The sequence below is a fragment of the Capricornis sumatraensis genome, chromosome 3 (assembly GCF_032405125.1).
Source record: "Capricornis sumatraensis isolate serow.1 chromosome 3, serow.2, whole genome shotgun sequence".
Taxonomy (NCBI): Eukaryota; Metazoa; Chordata; class Mammalia; order Artiodactyla; family Bovidae; genus Capricornis; species Capricornis sumatraensis.
In genome coordinates, this window is record NC_091071.1 from 21833631 (window position 1) to 21850921 (window position 17291).

A 17291-nucleotide genomic window follows, 5' to 3' on the forward strand; every position below is an offset into this window, starting at 1 on the left:
GGAGAAATCCAATATGGCCTATCTCTCCAAGGAAGGGAAATTAAAACCAGAAGAGAAGCCAGAGCAGGCCTTGGTGAAACCGGGGGCCTTGGCCTGCACCCGTCGCTGGCGGGCATCTCCCTCGAGAGGGAGGGTGTTAACTTGTACTAATGTCTTCATGCTGTTGACAGGAAATGGTCTCCCCTCCCCAGCTTCTCTGTCTCCAAGCTGGAAAACTAGGGAGGCTGAGATGAGGTCTCCCTGCTGAGGATACAAGCCAGTTTAAGAAGGTGCAAGGCCATATTTTAATAATTATTCTTCCTTTAGTGCCTCTTCAGTTCCAAAGTCCCAGGGTCTCCTTGCCCTCGTTGAGGCTCTGAGTCGAAGTGGGGGACTCCCACCCTCTGCAGCGTCCTCGGGGTCTGCAAGCACCTTGGCCAGCTGCCTGGGCCCCAGGGCGATGCACAAACACCACTCACCACACAAGCCTGGGCATCAGGACCAGGAGAGGGTAGCCCAGCCCAAGACCCCCAGAGACCCAGGTTCCTACAAGGAAACAAAACAAGAGTTCACAGGAGGTCTCAGCAGCCCACAGAGGGTGGGCACATCGCACCAGCTCCCTGCACCGCACCCCCCATTAGGTCTTGGCTTGCTCAACCCTAAACAAGAATAATGGCCCCAAATAGCAAAGGGTGGGAGGGCAAAGTGTATGAGACTGCGTGAATTATCAAGTACCAGAACTGCATTTAATCACAGGAGTCACCTAGGGAGATGGCTAAAAATGCAAATTCGGGGATCTTCCCCTGCAAATTCTGATTCAGCAAGTCAGGTACCAGGACAGGGGATTTGGATTTTAAGTATCACACCCAGGTGGTTCAGATAACAAAGCAAGTTTAGGAAACAAGATTAAATGCCTGGCCCCCAGGAACGGTTCACCCGGCTGCCAGGACCAGCTCAGCCCGGTGGGGTGAATGGAAGGAAAGAGGATCTAGGCTGCTCCTGCATCAGAATTTCCAGATGCACCGACCCTCTGACCCGTGCCCCCCCCTCAAAGTCTCACTTGGAAGAGTTTACCCTGCAGATAAACTTGAACAGATGCAAAGTATATAAAGTCACTTGCTGCAGCATTGATTGTAGCAGTATAAAAATAGAAACAACTGAATTATCGTCTATAGAGATCTAATTAAAGACAGTTACAGCATAGCCAGAAAACCAAAAACTGCACGGCTCCTAGATATGGACATGGAACTGTCTCTAAGGTAAATTTTCAGGTGAAAAATGCAAGTCACAGAACAAAGTATATAATAAGCTTTTGTAAAAGTGCAGGAATAATCTATGGATATGCATAGCATACCTCTGGACAGATACACAAGCTGGTAACACTGAGGAGGGGAACTGGGTGACTATGGAACAAGGGGTGGAGGGTGGATGTTTCACTTCACAGCTTTTCAGACTTTTTGTATTTTAAACCATGTGCGTGGTCTACTGTGTGCATTATATAAGACCCAAAACACTGTAACATTTTCAAATAACTTTTACATGTATGCAGATTATATTTTGATGAAAAAGTTTAAAGATAGTAATAAATCAAAGGACATGGCTCCCATCTGCAGAAATTGGGCATCCTCCCATCCCCAAGTGGGGAGAAGGAGGGGGGGTACCTGGAGATGGTGAGGCCCCAGCTCTCTTTGAACTCCAGGTATTTGCATCTGCTCTTGCCTCTACCTGGGATACTCCCCACGTGGTCTGGGTATCTCTCCAGCTGGGTTTGCAGCTTAGAAAGCAGTCTTCAGGAGGTTTCCACAGCCGCTTCCCCTCCCCAAAGCCCAGGAAGCTGCCTCTCCCCAGCGTTCCCTGTGTCCCCCGCTCACAGCATCCCTCGTACTGCCTCATGGTCGCCTGGGTGCTGGGGCTTCCCTCACCCCCACCCTGGACTGGGAGCTCCACAAGGACAGAGGACACACCTGGCTTGTTCACAGCTGCCTCCCCAGAACCGAGCACCATACTTTGTCCAAAGACCGTGCTCACTAAAGACAGGAGTCATAAAGAAGTGTGAGGGCGAGGGGAGGGGAGGGGAGACAGACGGGGGGGGGGGGGGGGGGGGGGGGAAACCGGGAAAGAAAGCCACCGCCACCCCCGACTCCTCAGCTCAGCTCATTTCTTCGTCACCACCACTTCCTTCTGCTGCTTTCCTTCCCCGGTCTTAATCAGATTTGAAATCTCCTTGTTGATTACGAGAGAGCCTCACCTGCCTTACCAGCTCCTAGAGCAGGCTTAGCACACAGTAGGTCCCCAAAATATATCGACTGAATTTATTAATCCTGGACGGTGAGAAGGACGGAGGAGCAAAGGAACCACTGAAAGGGCCTAAGTCCTGAGAAATTCTGATTCAGTGGGTTCTGGGTGGGGTCCGTGGGGCTGCCAATTTTTAAGAGCTCCCCCCATCCCAAGACTTGCAAGTGCTCCGGAGTTGACCATTCTTTACATATGCTTGGTACGGACTGTGGGTTTTTCTCTGAATGCAGAATCTTCAAGGACCGTCAGAGACCCCACCCTGAATTTTAGGAACCTTCTCGCTGTCTCATGTCAGGCGAGGCGGACCGAGAGACGAGGAAGGGGGATTGGGAGTGGGAAGTGCGGCTGGGTCCGTCCCGCTTACCTGGAGGAGAAAAAGAGGAGGGGGTCCGGGCGGGGCTGGCGCTCGGAGGCGCGTCCAGCCAGGAGCGAGCCTTGGCGCCATCTACCGCCCGCTGGAGGCTCTGCAGCTGCAACATGCTGAGCTGCCGGCGCTGGGCAGGGGTCACCGCCGCCGCGTTTTCAGGGCCCAAGGAGGCGATCTGCTCGGCCGACAGCTCCTGCAGGAGAGTAGGGGACAGCGCCCTCAGAGGCGCCCCTCCGAGACTTTCCCAAAGCTCGGGCATCCTCCCGGGGCCCATGCATCTCTCATCTGTGCTCCTGTTCAGGATTTTTCCTTAAAATCAGACCACTCTTTCACTACTAATATAGATGTATTATAAAATGAAAAAAAAATTAATGGCAATTTCCAAAAATGGAAACTTAGGATGACTTGCAATAAGTACTCGTGTAAAATATACCAGAAGAAGCAAAACAACTCTAGCTAGATCCGTTGGCCAACAATGTCTGATCCTGGGGCCCATATATTAAATATATATATAAGCTCCAAATTGAGATTTCCTCCTTGAAGTAATCAGTAGTAAAAGACAGTTGATAAGGTGACTTAATGTTGTTTAATGCAGTGCAAATTACCCTGCCCACAGTGCTTCGAGTCCCCCACCGGAGAAACTCTGATGTGGTAGAGAAAACACACACCTCAAGGGCAAAGCTTTTAATCTGTGTCCCAGCTCCGCCACACACTAGCTGTGTGACCTTGGGCAAGTTTCACAGCCTCTCTGTGCTTTTGGACTAGATGTGGGATCACACAGAGAACTTGTGGATTCTCCCATGTGGATTCTCCCATGTGGATTCTCAACTCATCGCAGGTGAGTCCGGTAAGGGTTCTACAAAGGGTAAGTGCAGTAATCTACTAGTGATGTGTGCCATAGACACACAGCAGTGGGAATTCTGCTCAAGGGCCCTGAACAAGATGTTTTCTGCAATCACTTCTGGCTTAGAGGACTCGGTGATCAGTTCCAGTGGGTGTGAAATGAGATGGGATGTCCGGTGCCTCTAGAGTCATCCTGCTCATTTTCTAAGGGCCCCAAAGATTCTGAGAAAGGGGGTTCTGCTCTCTCGCCCTGTCTTTGCTCCTTCACATTATTCTTTCTTGTCCAGGTTGGTGCTTCCCTGGAATCATGTGATTCCCCTGCTTAGAACCCTTTCTGCCCCCTCTCCAGGATGCAGTTCAAGCTCTTTACATAGTAATAAGGCCTTCAAGCTCTGAGTCCTGCCCACCTCTCCAGCACCCCATCCCTCATTCCTTGCTGGCACACTTCACTCCTGGAGAACGGACAGTCATATGTGTAGCCCCCGGGAGGCAATACATCCTTCTGCCTGGAACACTGTTCCTCCCTTTCACCTAGCTAACCTGTCCTGCAAAATTCAGCATCACCTCCTGCCTCTCACCAAACACACACACACAGCAGACATGCAGTTCTGGCCTATACCTTACATCTACCATTAACACAGAGTCTGCATTATAAAAATTATCTATTCTTTCAACGTTGCTCCTTGCAACCCTAGGTCTATTAAACTGTTTTTTAAAAATGAATTTAAAGCAGTTCCAACATTTAATTATCAGGAGATGTTACATGAAAATGAGACTTCAGGATTCTTAAAAAAAGGAAGATCCGGCAGCAATGCTAGGCCCACATTGTCACACTGCATCACATCCTGTGCCAGAGATGAGAAGCAGCTTTCCCAGCTTTAGACTGGCTCTCCAGTTCACCTTAGTCCCTACCCAGGCCACTACATTCTTTTGTTACTTTTTCAAGCCCCTGAAGGCACTGCATTATATGCCTTCACTGGTACATGCCATGTAAACCTAGTCTGGTACCTACACCCTAGCAGCTAGGCTGAAGCCTACCACAATGTAAGTGGCCGCTAGGAATTTCCAGAGAAGCTAAGCTGCAAAGTACATTCCAAACAAGACCAGGAGAGCATGCTCAGCAACATGCCAACTTCAAGGACCAAGCTGCCTACCCCAGGCAGAGCCCCCCAGAAGAGAAGCTGAATGGGCTTTAAGGATAGCTACTTGTTTATCTCCCTTAAACAGCTTTCCTGGTAGCTGAGCTGGTAAAGAATCCACCTGCAGTGCAAGAGACCCCAGTTTGATTACTGGGTCAGGAAGATCTTTTGGAGATGGGATATAGGCTACCCACTCCAGTATTCTTGGGCTTCCCTGGAGGCTCAGACGGTAAAGAATCCACCTGCAATGTGAGACCTGGATTCAATCCCTGGGTTGGGAAGATCCCCTGTAGAAAGGAACGGCCACCCACTCCAGTGTTCTGGCCTGGAGAATTCCATGGACTGTTCAGTCCATGGGGTCGCAAAGAGTGAGAGGACTGAGCGACTTTCACTTTTCAAACAGAGCTCACACCTGGTCTGTGCTGGGAACTGTTCTTGGTCCTGAAGTGGTTCAAGATCTGTTCTCTTGTCTTAAAAAGAACCAATGACGTGGCATCATGGGAGCTTGTCTAGCCTGGTATGCCTTATCCAGTTTTGGTGGACAGAATATGTTTCCAAGTTACCCAGCAAACAAGAACACCAGAGTCACTCTTCATCAGAGCAGACTCCCCCACCAAACTCTCTCCTAATCTTATCCATCTGCTTCTCTATCCTCAGCAGATCCCCTTCAACCCTCTCAATTTTTCCATAGCTATTTACCACCTATCCTACTGTGGCTTTCTTAATACTTTTCTTTAAATCAATTTAAATGTTTCACTTAAATTTATTTTAAAAGGAAATGTTAATGGAAATGTCATCCCTCATCTATAATTCTGAAGTCCAAAAAATGTCTGAAACTTGTAAGCTTTTTCCAAAGTTTAAGACAAACTCATTTGCCAGCAAAATCTGACCTGAATTGATGTGAAGCCATTTATAGTCTCTATTTATTCCAATTAGTGTGATTTGTCACAGATTTCTTCACAGAAATATTAATGTACTTGCTTACAAGGTGCTTCCCCTAGACACTGCTGAAGGTGTTCAGTTATAATACTGTGGATTCACAGAGTGATCTTTCTAAACTCTGGAAAATTCCAAATTCTGAAATATCCCAAGGGTTTGGGATAAGGGAATATACACCTGTCATACCATCATAAATAGAAAATTAGCACCAGTGGCTGTGAAGAGAAGGAAATCATAAAAATAGACACAATTAAAAGATAATTTAAAAACAGAAGAAAAAACTTTAAAAACAAAAACAGCTAAAATTATGTTGTGATCCATCCATTGTTGGCACATAGCTCTCCTCTGGCCCTGTTAGCAGAAGCAGGTTGCAGGTCCCTAGAATCCAACACCCACCATCTGCTTCCCTGTGTGATTTGAAATGGGGTCAGCTCCCATTCTCCTTGAGGAACTGAGTACTTACTTTGAATATCTCATCAGGAAGGCATTTGATTGCTGATGGCTGGAAATATGGCATCAAATCCTTATCAAGCATTTGGAGCTCTTCCTTAGTTAATCCAGCTGGGGAGAAAAAGGAATCAGAGGGTTTAATTCAAGCCATCAGAACTCCGTTTGTTTTATTAATGGCACTGCGTAATGTACAGATCTGCATGTTCCAGGCAAACATCATTCCTTACAAAAGGCCCTGAAAGTCACACTGGGGAATTAGGTTCCTTAATCAACTCAGGAAAAAAATATGTGGGTCACATTAGCCCTGATTGGTCTCCTACAAGGAAATTTATGCCCAGAAGGAGCTTCACTTTACACAAATTTTAAATTGTGTATAAATCTATTTTGGAGCCAATTAAATAACATTCTAAACCACTTTAGCTACATAGAATTACCAAGAGAGCTTGTTTAAAAAGCAGACTTGCAGATCCCCACCTTCTGCAACTTAAAGTCATGAAATCTAGGTTCTGTCATAACTGTATGGATGTTCACTATACGTGGCCAAGGATTTTGTTTGTTTTTGTCCCCAGATTTAAGGTTGGAAAGGGGGAGAAAGGCATGCTCAAGGTGCCTCTTACCTGCAATGGTCCCAAGCTCCTGCAAGACAAAGCTGGACCACTTGGTGGGCTCCCCAAACACAACTTCCGCCTTCCTCTTAAACTCTGCCAAGATCTGGGTACTGCAGAGCAGGGTCCCGATTCTGGCCACCACCACCCTGGTTACAAGGGAGGGATATAGTGTGAGCCTAGGAGACTCTCCAGCCAAAATAGATACGCAAAAGGTAGGTAGGCTCAGCACCAAGAAAGGATCCAGCTAATCTCACTCCCTATTTTATCCCAGAAAGGTTGCAAGGCAGCAGGAAGCAGAGAGCACCTTGATGCATAAATTAATGAATGAATGAACCAACAAATCAATCATTTGCCCCTCTGCGCTAGTATTTTGGTTACCTGAATTCCAAGATCTTTATAAGTGAGATTTCGGTGATGTTCATGGCACACAGGGTTGCACCAAGTCCTACCAAGTGGAAGCTCTTCAGATCCTGGACCCTATAGCCTGAATCCTTCAGAAACCCTTGCAGAATGGATTTAGCCTAAAAAAATGTGGAAGGACAAGAAATGAACCATCCAGGGATGATCAAGACCCCAGGATCCAAGGGGATAATGGAGCCAGCCTCCTGACTGATTGCTCACGCTTCTCCTCTGGACAATTACGCATTCCAAACCATCCTAGCCACTCATCCAGTTTAACCTCCCGATGGTGCCTCTTCTACTGAGTGTGTCCCCTGATCTATAAAGGCCATGAAGTTCTTGTATCCTTCAACATTAAAGACACCGGTACCTTGGGTCTGGTCTGCTGGCTTATTCCCCTCATCATTCATGACTTTCAGATAGTTTGGTCATTTAAGTTCTTCTGCATTAGGATCCAAACTTTTTCAAGTATGTTTTCACAATTTTCCAATAAAACCTTGTAATTTTCTGTCTTTACACCTTAAAGTCAGTGCCTCAATCTGAAATGCCCTTCCTACATTCCCAACTGTTAAAATCCATCCTTTTATTTGGGAGTTCAAGTCAGATGTTACCTTCGTGAAATCTACCCTGAAATACGTTTGCCTCTCACTCTTCAGCTCCAGAGGGTAGAACATTAAATGCTCTGGCATTTAAAACCACATGGGAATCTTTCCAATTAGTTTTAGGGGCTGACGTGTAGTGTAGGGTCCCCTTAATTTAACATAGTGGCTATTCATTGTTCATGACTTTCCCCTGGTAAGCCAGCCTTCCCACACTTCATGTGGTCCAATTGGAGCTAACTGCATTCTGAGTTCCAGGAGTGTTCCTGGCCAGTCAGAATGCCTCTTAGCCTGACTGTCGTGATTGGTTCTAGATTGGGCATATGATCCAGTCAAAACCAACCAGCATTTTGGCTGGAGCAATTAGAAGAGCTGAGCTTTCTTTACTCTGGACTGGACCTTGGAAGACAAACACCTGAATCTGCTAGAACTCTCCACATGGAAAGAAACTGCCTCTGAACAAAGCCAACGCAGAAGAAAGTAGGGTCAAAAATGGTGAGAGACAGTCCTGACAACAGGGTTGAAGCCTCTGGATCCAGCCATACTTTGATTCCACTCTTGACATCCTCTGTGATAGGAGTCAATAAACTCCATTCTTTTTTAAAAATTTGTATTGGAGTATAGTGGATTTACAACACTGTGTTAGTTTCAGGTGCACAGCAAGGTGAATCAGTTATATACACACACACACACACACACACACACACACACATATATACACACATATATACATATCACCGCTCTTTTTTAGATTCTTTTCCCATATAGGTCTTTACAGAGCATTGAGCAGAGTTCCCTGTGCTACGCAGTAAGTCCTTAGTGAAAAGTGAGTATTAGTCGCTCTGCCATGTCAGATTCGTTGTGACCCCATGGCTCCTCTGAGCCCACCAGGCTCCTCTGTCCATGGGAATCTCCAAGCAAGAATACTGGAATGGGCCATTCCCTTCTTAAGGGGATCTTCCCCACCCAAGGATCGAACACAGGTCCCCTGCGTTGCAGACAGGTTCTCTACCATCTGGGCCCTGAGAGATGCCCTATGGTAATTCCTTTCAGTTACCAATTTTATATATGGTAGCGTGTATATGTCAAGCCCAGTCTCGCAATTCATCCCTCCTCCTCTTTCCGCCTGGTAACCATAGTTGTTTTCTACATCTGTGACTCTATTGTGTAAATGTGCTTTCATTTACACCATTTTTTTAGATTCCACATATAAGCGATATCATATGATATTTTGGCATTACTTCACTCTTTTTATGGCTGAGTGCTGCTGCTGCTGCTGCTAAGTCACTTCAGTCGTGTCCAACTCTGTGCGAGCCCATGGACAGCAGCCCACCAGGCTCCCCCATCCCTGGGATTCTCCAGGCAAGAACACTGGAGTGGGTTGCCATTTCCTTCTCCAATGCATGAAAGTGAAAAGTGAAAGTGAAGTCGCTCAGTCGTGTCTGACCCTCAGCGACCCCATGGACCGCAGCCCACCAGGCTCCTCTGTCCATGGGATTTTTCAGGCAAGAGTACTGGAGTGGGGAGCCGTCGCCTTCTCCTATGGCTGAGTAGTATTCCATTCTATATATGTACCACATCTTTATCCATTCTTCTGTCCATGGACATTTAGGTTGCTTCCTTGTCTTGGCTACTGTAAATAGTGCTGCAACGAACACTGGGGTGCATGTATCTTTTTGAATTATGGTTTTCTCTGGACATATGCCCAGGAGTGGGATTGCTGGATCATATGGAAATTCATATTTCGTTTTTTAAGGACTCTCCATACTGTTCTCTATAATGCACCAATTTATACTTCCACCACCAGGGTAAGAGAGTCCCCTTTTCTCCACACCCTCTCCAGCATGTGTTGTTTGTAGATTTTTTGACCAATGTCAGGTGATACCTCACTGTAGCTTTGATTTGCATTTCTCTAATACTTAGTGATGTTGAGCATCTTTTCGTGTGCTTTTTGGCCTTGTGTATGTCTTCTTTGAAGCACTGTCTATGTAGATCTTCCATTCATTTTTTATTGGGCTAACAAACTCCATTCTTGCTCAAGTCTCTTTGAGTTGGGTTTTCTGTCACTTGTAACTGGATGGATCCTGATTAATTTCATCTGCCTATGTTGGACTTGAGGAAGGACCCAAGTCAACCCCCTAAAGATGAGCTGCATAATAATGTGGATTGTCAGGGATCATGGAGACAGATTATAAAGATTACAGAAGGACCAGAGCTCACAAGGCAAAGGTAGGGAGGGGACATCCAAGGACGAACATCTCCTGAGTGGAAGTGGAAGAGTCACAGTGAATCTTCCCATCTCCCTTTAATGTCAGTCCATCCTGTCACACAATATGGATCACTCTAGTGTTAAGAGAAAGTGTTGGCGAACATGGTGAAACATTGCAATGGGATTCCACTTTTAAACGCAGCTGTTGCCTTTCTATCCCTCAGATCTGTTTAAATGCTACCTGCTCAGGGAAGATTTCCTGGATTCTCCCATCCCAAGTAGCTTCCCTCCCTACTATTTCCATGAGAACCTTGTCCATCTTCTGCTTATCCCTTATCAAAATTTGTTAAATGTTTCCTCTTGATTGCTCAACTTTTTGTCTGTATCACCAAGCAGAATCTCCAAAGATGAATACCCTATCCAGCTAGTTCACAGCCATATTCCCAGTACCTGGCACAATGCATAGCCCACAGTAAGGTACCTTCTGAATAATAAGTACTTTTTGAATGAATGAATGGATGAACATCTAAGTAAGTGATTTACAGAAGCCATAGGCAATATATAGGAGAAGGCAATGGCAACCCACTCCAGTACTCTTGCCTGGAAAATCCCATGGACGGAGGAACCTGGTAGGCTGCAGTCCATGGGGTCTCACAGAGTCTGACACAACTGAAGCGACTTAGCAGCAGCAGCAGCAGAGGCAATATATATTCGTTTGAAATGACATCAAATTACTGCTTCTCTAATCCAACCACATGATGGATTGACTTCAGAGAGATTTCCTACATTTCTGCAAATCAGATTGATCAATGTCTTCATGAAGTTTCCCTCAATGATTACAAAGCTCTCAGGTGCTATAAGGGAATTTCAGTTAATACTGTGCTTAGATTTAAATGTCCTTGACTGAATGGAAATGTGCATCCCAAATAATAACAGGTAATATTTATTGAATGCTTATTGTATGCCAACACTCTTTTGACCATTTACACATACTATCTTTCCTAATCCCCACAACCCTAGGAAGTAAATATTAATATTATCTCTATTTCACAGATGCAGAAACTGAGGCACAGAGAGGTTAAGTAACTATGCCAAGGTTAAGCCAAGATGCTAGGTAATGCCAAGTATACCAAGATGACTTGAATGACTGGTTCTAGAATTACAACCCAGGCAGTCTGACTCCAGAGCCTCTACTCTAAGCCAGTGAAGATGTTTGGGGATGAAGGAGAGGTAGAGATTCACGTTAACTTTTGAACTTTTCTTATTAAGTCTTCATAATCAGGTTTCACTTGTTGACTCATAGCAATCTGTGCTCCCCGACTATCAGGCATGCCCATTTTAAAATGAAAGTGCAAAAATACAATTCAAATAAAATTACTTTGAAGATGCGATATTAAATTGTTTTGCCACTGGAACCTGGAAAATGCAAGCTCAGCCTGCAAGATGATAAGCCAAAATATATTTCCTTGAATGACTGGGCCAGTGTATCTGTAATGATTCCAAGACAATTAATACCAACACTTTTAGGCAATATTAACCGCCAAAAGTGAATAGCTGTAAGATTTCAATCTCTCTGTTCATCCCTCTGGCTTCCATAATAGTTTTTTTCCTTTATATTGGTTTTTAAGCTGAACTATCTGTTAATGCAGTTCCGCCAGGTCTGACTATTAATCTAGAAACATGCATTTAAGGGTTTGATTGGGAGCTAAAGTTGAGGAACTGACTGCAAATGATATATGCAAATGTTAGGTTTTCATATCCCCTTCAAACATATTGATAAATCTCACTGCCATCCATGGGAATTGAAAATTGGTACAAAGGGACAGAGATACTGTAGTTTCTAACTTGGAGATATTTTCCTGTTTTCTCCCAGACTGCAAATAGAATGATTTTAATATTGGAAGTGTGATGCGGCACTTCTTAAGTCAGTCAAAACCAGTTTTAGAGTCACAGAACCCCAGGATTATAGAATGTCGGAGTGGCAGGAAGTGCAGACTGGTGGGCCAGGGGGAGGGCCCACCCTCTCATCTTGCAAACGAGGCAAGTGTTAAACTGCCAGAAAGAGGGGGTGTGATGATGACAATATACTGATGGCAACAATGAAAACAACTAATTTTTTTGACTACGAGGTGCCAGGCATTGTTCACAGTGAAAGTGAAAGGCGCTCGGTCGTATCCGACTCTTTGCGACCCCATGGACTGTAGCCCACCAGGCTCCTCTGTCCATGGAATTCTCCAGGCCAGAATACTGGAATGGGTAGCCATTCTCTTCTCCAGCAGATCCTCCCAACCCAAGGATCAAACCCAGTTCTCCCGCATTGCAGGCGGATTCTTAATGTCTGAGCCAGCAGGCAAGCCCATTGTTCACATATTTAACATGTATTAACTTACTTCACCTTTAGGGCCAGGGCCTCCATGTTGCCCAGCTCCAGCGGGGCACAATTCACCCCGTGTTCTATTTGAATGTTGCCACTCAGTCATGTGACACGGCAATCCTGATTGCAAGAAGCTCATGAGAGTAGGGGACATGCCTTGGTTTTGCCTGCCTAGTATCCATGCTCCCCTTGATGCTTTTCCCTTTGTGAACCACCTGTATTCGTTTCCTTTTGCTGCTATAACAGATTACCACAAACTCTGTGGCCTGAAATGACACGGATATATTCTATTATAGTTCTGGGGATCTGGAGTCCTAAAATGGGTCATCAGGATGTGTTCCTTTTGAGACTCTAGATTGTATTCATTTCCTTGTCTGTTTTAGCTTCTGGAGGCTGCCTGAAAGTCCTTGACTCAGAGCCCCATCTTCGATCTTCAAACCCAGAAGCACTGCACCTTCAAATCTCTCAGTGTGTCCCCCTGCCTCCCCCTCCCCCTGTCACATTGCCCTCTGTATCTGGGGCCCTCCTGCCCCCACCTCCATCACTAGGAACCCCTGTGATTATGTTGGGCCCACCAGGATAATCTCCCACTGCAAGATTCTTAACCTAATCACATCAGCCAAGTTCCTTTTGCCACATAAAGGAACCTATTCATGGGTTCCAGCGATGAGGAAGTAGACATCTTTGGGGGTCATCACATAGCCTATCACACACGCGTTCCCCATTCTCAGTTCAGATGGTCTTGATGAGATGGATTCTACTCTCCGATGTGTGTCAGGCCGACCCACATATTCTACTTCTGACCAGATTGTTTAGGACTGGGCAATTACATGATTGGACTCAATGCTGAGGCTGTTTCAAAAATTAATGAGAAAGAAGTGCTTTTTTCTGGGGTTGCTAATTACATGATACGCAAGCCTAGTGCTGAAAATGACAGCGGAGGGGAGGGCCGCCTGAGAACCAAGTGAACACAGAGCAGCTAAGACACCCTGTTCAGCAATATAGTGGATTAACTTCCTACCCAACAGAAACATTTTCTGGGCAGAAGTTCTTCTTTCGCCCATGAAGGATTCACTGACACAGGAATCGCCCTCTCACCATAAACTGAAAAAAGTAAATGAAATGACTCTACTTAGACACTGGACAACAGAAAGCACAAGCCTATAATGCTCAAAGAAGGAAAACAAATCAGGTGAACCCCACAACTGCCCTTACTGTCTGCCCAGAGGCAGGTTCCAGGCTATGGAGCGGGAAAGGGAACCCAAAAAAGCCCAGCGGTCAGGCTGCATTGAGGATACAGAGATTCAAGTCCAGAGAGGCCAGAGATCCTATAATATGTCAGGTGATGTATTGGGGAGGAAGAAATTGCACAGAGAGGGGAAGGGGTCCAGACATCTACAGAGAGCTTTTATCAAGTCAGGCTGAGCACTGATCACACGCAAGGAATGGAAGTCCACATAAATATCAAAAAGGCATCAGAAAGCAGGAGGCCGAGCAATTCTCAGAGCTCACATGGAGCTGGGAAGAGTTCATATTCCCACCAGCCCTAGAGAAGAGATCTTGAACTACACGCAGCATTGGATGGAGTCCTCAGAAGAATCACGTCTCAGTGATGGGGATAAATTAACCACTGAATAAAGCTCACTCTCAGTTCAGTTCAGTCGCTCAGTCATGTCCGATTCTTTGCGACCCCATGAACTGTAGCACGCCAAGCCTCCCTGTCCATCACCAACTCCTGGAGTTTACTCAAACCCATGTCCATCAAGTCATTGATGCCATCCAGCCATCTTATCCTCTGTCATCCCCTTCTCCTCCTGCCCCCAATCCCTCCCAGCATCAGGGTCTTTTCTAATGAGTCAACTCTTCTCATGAAGTGGCCAAAGTATTGGAGTTTCAGCTTCAGCATCAATCCTTCCAATGAACACCCAGGACTGATCTCCTTTAGGACGGACTGGTTGGACCTCCTTGCAGTCCAAGGGACTCTCAAGAGTCTTCTCCAACACCACAGTTCAAAAGCATCAATTCTCTGGCACTCAGCTTTCTTCACCATCCAACTCTCATATCCATACATGACCACTGGAAAAACCATAGCCTTGACTAGATGGACATTTGTTGGCAAATAATGTCTCTGCTTTTAAATATACTGTGTAGGTTGGTCATAACTTTCCTTCTAAGGAGTAAGCATCTTTTAATTTCATGGCTGCAGTCACCATCTGCAGTGATTTTGGAGCCCAAAAAAATAGTCTGACAGTATTTCCACTGTTTCCCCATCTACTTCCCATGACGTGATGGGACCAATTGCCATGATCTTAGTTTTCTGAATGTTGAGCTTTAAACCAACTTTTTCACTCTCTTCCTTCACTTTCATCAAGAGGCTTTTTAGTTCCTCTTCACTTTCTGCCATAAGGGTTGTGTCACCTGCATATCTGAGGTTATTGATATTTCTCCCGGCAATCTTGATTCCAGCTTGTGTTTCTGTGAAATCAAGTGGGCCTTAGAAAGCGTCACTATGAACAAAGCTAGTGGAGGTGATGGAATTCCAGTTGAGCTATTTCAAATCCTTTTTTTCTTTATTTCTTTCACCAGTGTTTTATACTTTTCTATATATAGGTCTTTAGTTTCTTTAGGTAGATATATTCCTAAGTATTTTATTCTTTTCATTGCAATGGTGAATGGAATTGTTTCCTTAATTTCTCTTTCTATTTTCTCATTATTAGTGTATAGGAATGCAAGGGATTTCTGTGTGTTGATTTTATATCCTGCAACTTTACTATATTCATTGATTAGCTCTAGTAATTTTCTGGTGGAGTCTTTAGGGTTTTCTATGTAGAAGATCATGTCATCTGCAAACAGTGAGTTTTACTTCTTTTCCAATTTGGATTCCTTTTATTTCTTTTTCTGCTCTGATTGCTGTGGCCAAAAGTGCTGCACTCAATATGCCAGCAAATTTGGAAAACTCAGCAGTGGCCACAGGACTGGAAAAGGTCAGTTTTCATTCCAATCCCAAAGAAAGGCAATGCCAAAGAATGCTCAGACTACCGCACAATTGCACTCATCTCACACGCTAGTAAAGTAATGCTCAAAATTCTCCAAGCCAGGCTTCAGCAATACGTGAACCATAAACTTCCAGCTGGTTCAAGCTGGTTTTAGAAAAGGCAGAGGAACCAAAGATCAAATTGCCAACATCTGCTGGATCATCGAAAAAGCAAGAGAGTTCCAGAAAAATATCTATTTCTGCTTTATTGACTAGGCCAAAGCCTTTGACTGTGTGGATTACAATAAACTGTGGAAAATTCTTAAAGAGATGGGAATACCAGACCACCTGACCTGTCTCTTGAGAAACCTGTATGCAGGTCAGGAGGCAACAGTTAGAACTGGACATGGAACAACAGACTGGTTCCAAATAGGAAAAGGAGTACGTCAAGGGTGTATATTGTCACCCTGCTTATTTAACTTATATGCAGTGTACATCATGAGAAACGCTGGGCTGGATGCTCACTCTAGATTCACCCTTATAATGCTCAAAGGGAAGCCTCAAAATCATCAAACTGCTCTAAAAGTAATTGAAGTGTGTGCCAGAACAAAGCCTAGTACTCTTCAAAGGAGAGCAACTAAACTGAGTGCTCAAACATGTAAAATTCACAATGCCTATTATCCCATTAAAATGTTTAGACTTACAAATAAGAAAATATGACCATAATTAGGGGGAAAATTAGCTAACAAAAAGACAATGATGAACTTCCCTGGTTGTCCAATGGTTAAGAATCTACCTGCCAATGCAGGGGACACGGGTTTGAGACCTACTTTGGCAAGATCCCCATATGCCTAGAAGCAACTAAGCCCATGCACCCCAACTACTGAAGTCCAAGAGCTTAGAGCCCATGTTCCGCAACAGGAGAAGCCATGGGAAAGAGTAGCCCCCCTCACCACAACTAGAGAGAGCCCATGAGCGGCATGAATATCCAGTGCAGCTAAAATGAATAAATAGAAATGACAATGATGATGAAATTAGCAGCAAAGACTTTCATTTTTTTACAGTTATTTTTTAAGTCTTTATTGAATTTGTTACAATATTGTTTCTGTTTCATGTTTTGTTTTGTTTTTTTGCTGTTAGGCATACAGGATCTTAGCCCCCTAGCCAGGGACTGAACCCACATTTCATGCATTGAAAGTAAAGTCTTAACCACTGGACCACCAGGGAAGTCCCCAGCAGCAAAGACTTTTAAAGCTGCTGTAATGACTATGCTAAGTATGCTCTAGGATGTAAAGGAAAATATACACACTATTAAGACAGAAATCGAATATTTAAGAGATCCAGTATGTCTACTTACCTGCCCTGGGGTCCACTCTGTCTGCTGGCTGAGGGAAGCCACTGTATCGATGGAGCTGAGATCCAGCTGCTCCAGCTCACTCTCATTAAGAGCCAGGGCAATGCGCCCCAGGGAAACAATATGGTAGTCTCTCCAGTAAGAAGGCATGTCCCAAACCTTCAGGTGGAAAAAAAAGCCAGATTAGACTGACCCCTACTGACTGTGGCTTCCCTGATAGCTTGGTTGGTAAAGAATCCACCTGCAGTGCAAGAGACCCTGCTTCAATTCCTGAGTGGGGAAGATCCCCTGGAGAAGGGAAAGGCTACCCACTCTAGTATTCTGGCCTGGAGAGTTCCGTGGACTGTATAGTCCATGGGTTCTCAAAGAGTCGGACACGATTGAGCAACTTTCACTTTCACTTTTACTGACTGTATTTGAAACTGACATGGGGTAAATTTCTTTAATATATAAAGTTCTCAAACAAATCAATAAGAAAATGATGAGTATATTTTTTTAAACAGACAAAAAACATGAATAGGAAATTCACAAAAGAAGAAACAAACATATGAGAAAAGTTGTCTCAGTCATATTAAAGAAATGTACGTTAACAACAATCAAAGAATAGTAAGTAGGCTGATCGAACTGACAAAGAGTAAAAAGAATGATCACTTATGGTATCAGAAAGATATGGGATAAAGGATGCCCTCATTTGTTGATGTTAAGAATGTAAATTGGTACATGCTTTTTAGAGGGAAATTTGGCTACATGCATAAAAACCTT

At 44.7% G+C, this 17291-nt stretch overlaps 1 protein-coding gene across 2 annotated transcripts in view; it reads right to left on the reverse strand.

Moving 5' to 3' along the window:
• Positions 1 to 454: 454 nt before the first annotated feature.
• OTOA (otoancorin) overlaps positions 455 to 17291 on the reverse strand; it is an 80386-nt gene continuing 63549 nt past the window's right edge. For both annotated transcript variants that reach the window (XM_068968801.1, XM_068968800.1), the window contains exons 23-28: positions 16533 to 16688; positions 6999 to 7141; positions 6630 to 6766; positions 6026 to 6123; positions 2639 to 2834; positions 455 to 525 (exon numbers count right to left, since the gene is read on the reverse strand). In XM_068968801.1, coding sequence (XP_068824902.1) covers positions 455 to 525; positions 2639 to 2834; positions 6026 to 6123; positions 6630 to 6766; positions 6999 to 7141; positions 16533 to 16688 — 801 coding nt within the window. The remainder of the gene's footprint in view (positions 526 to 2638; positions 2835 to 6025; positions 6124 to 6629; positions 6767 to 6998; positions 7142 to 16532; positions 16689 to 17291) is intronic.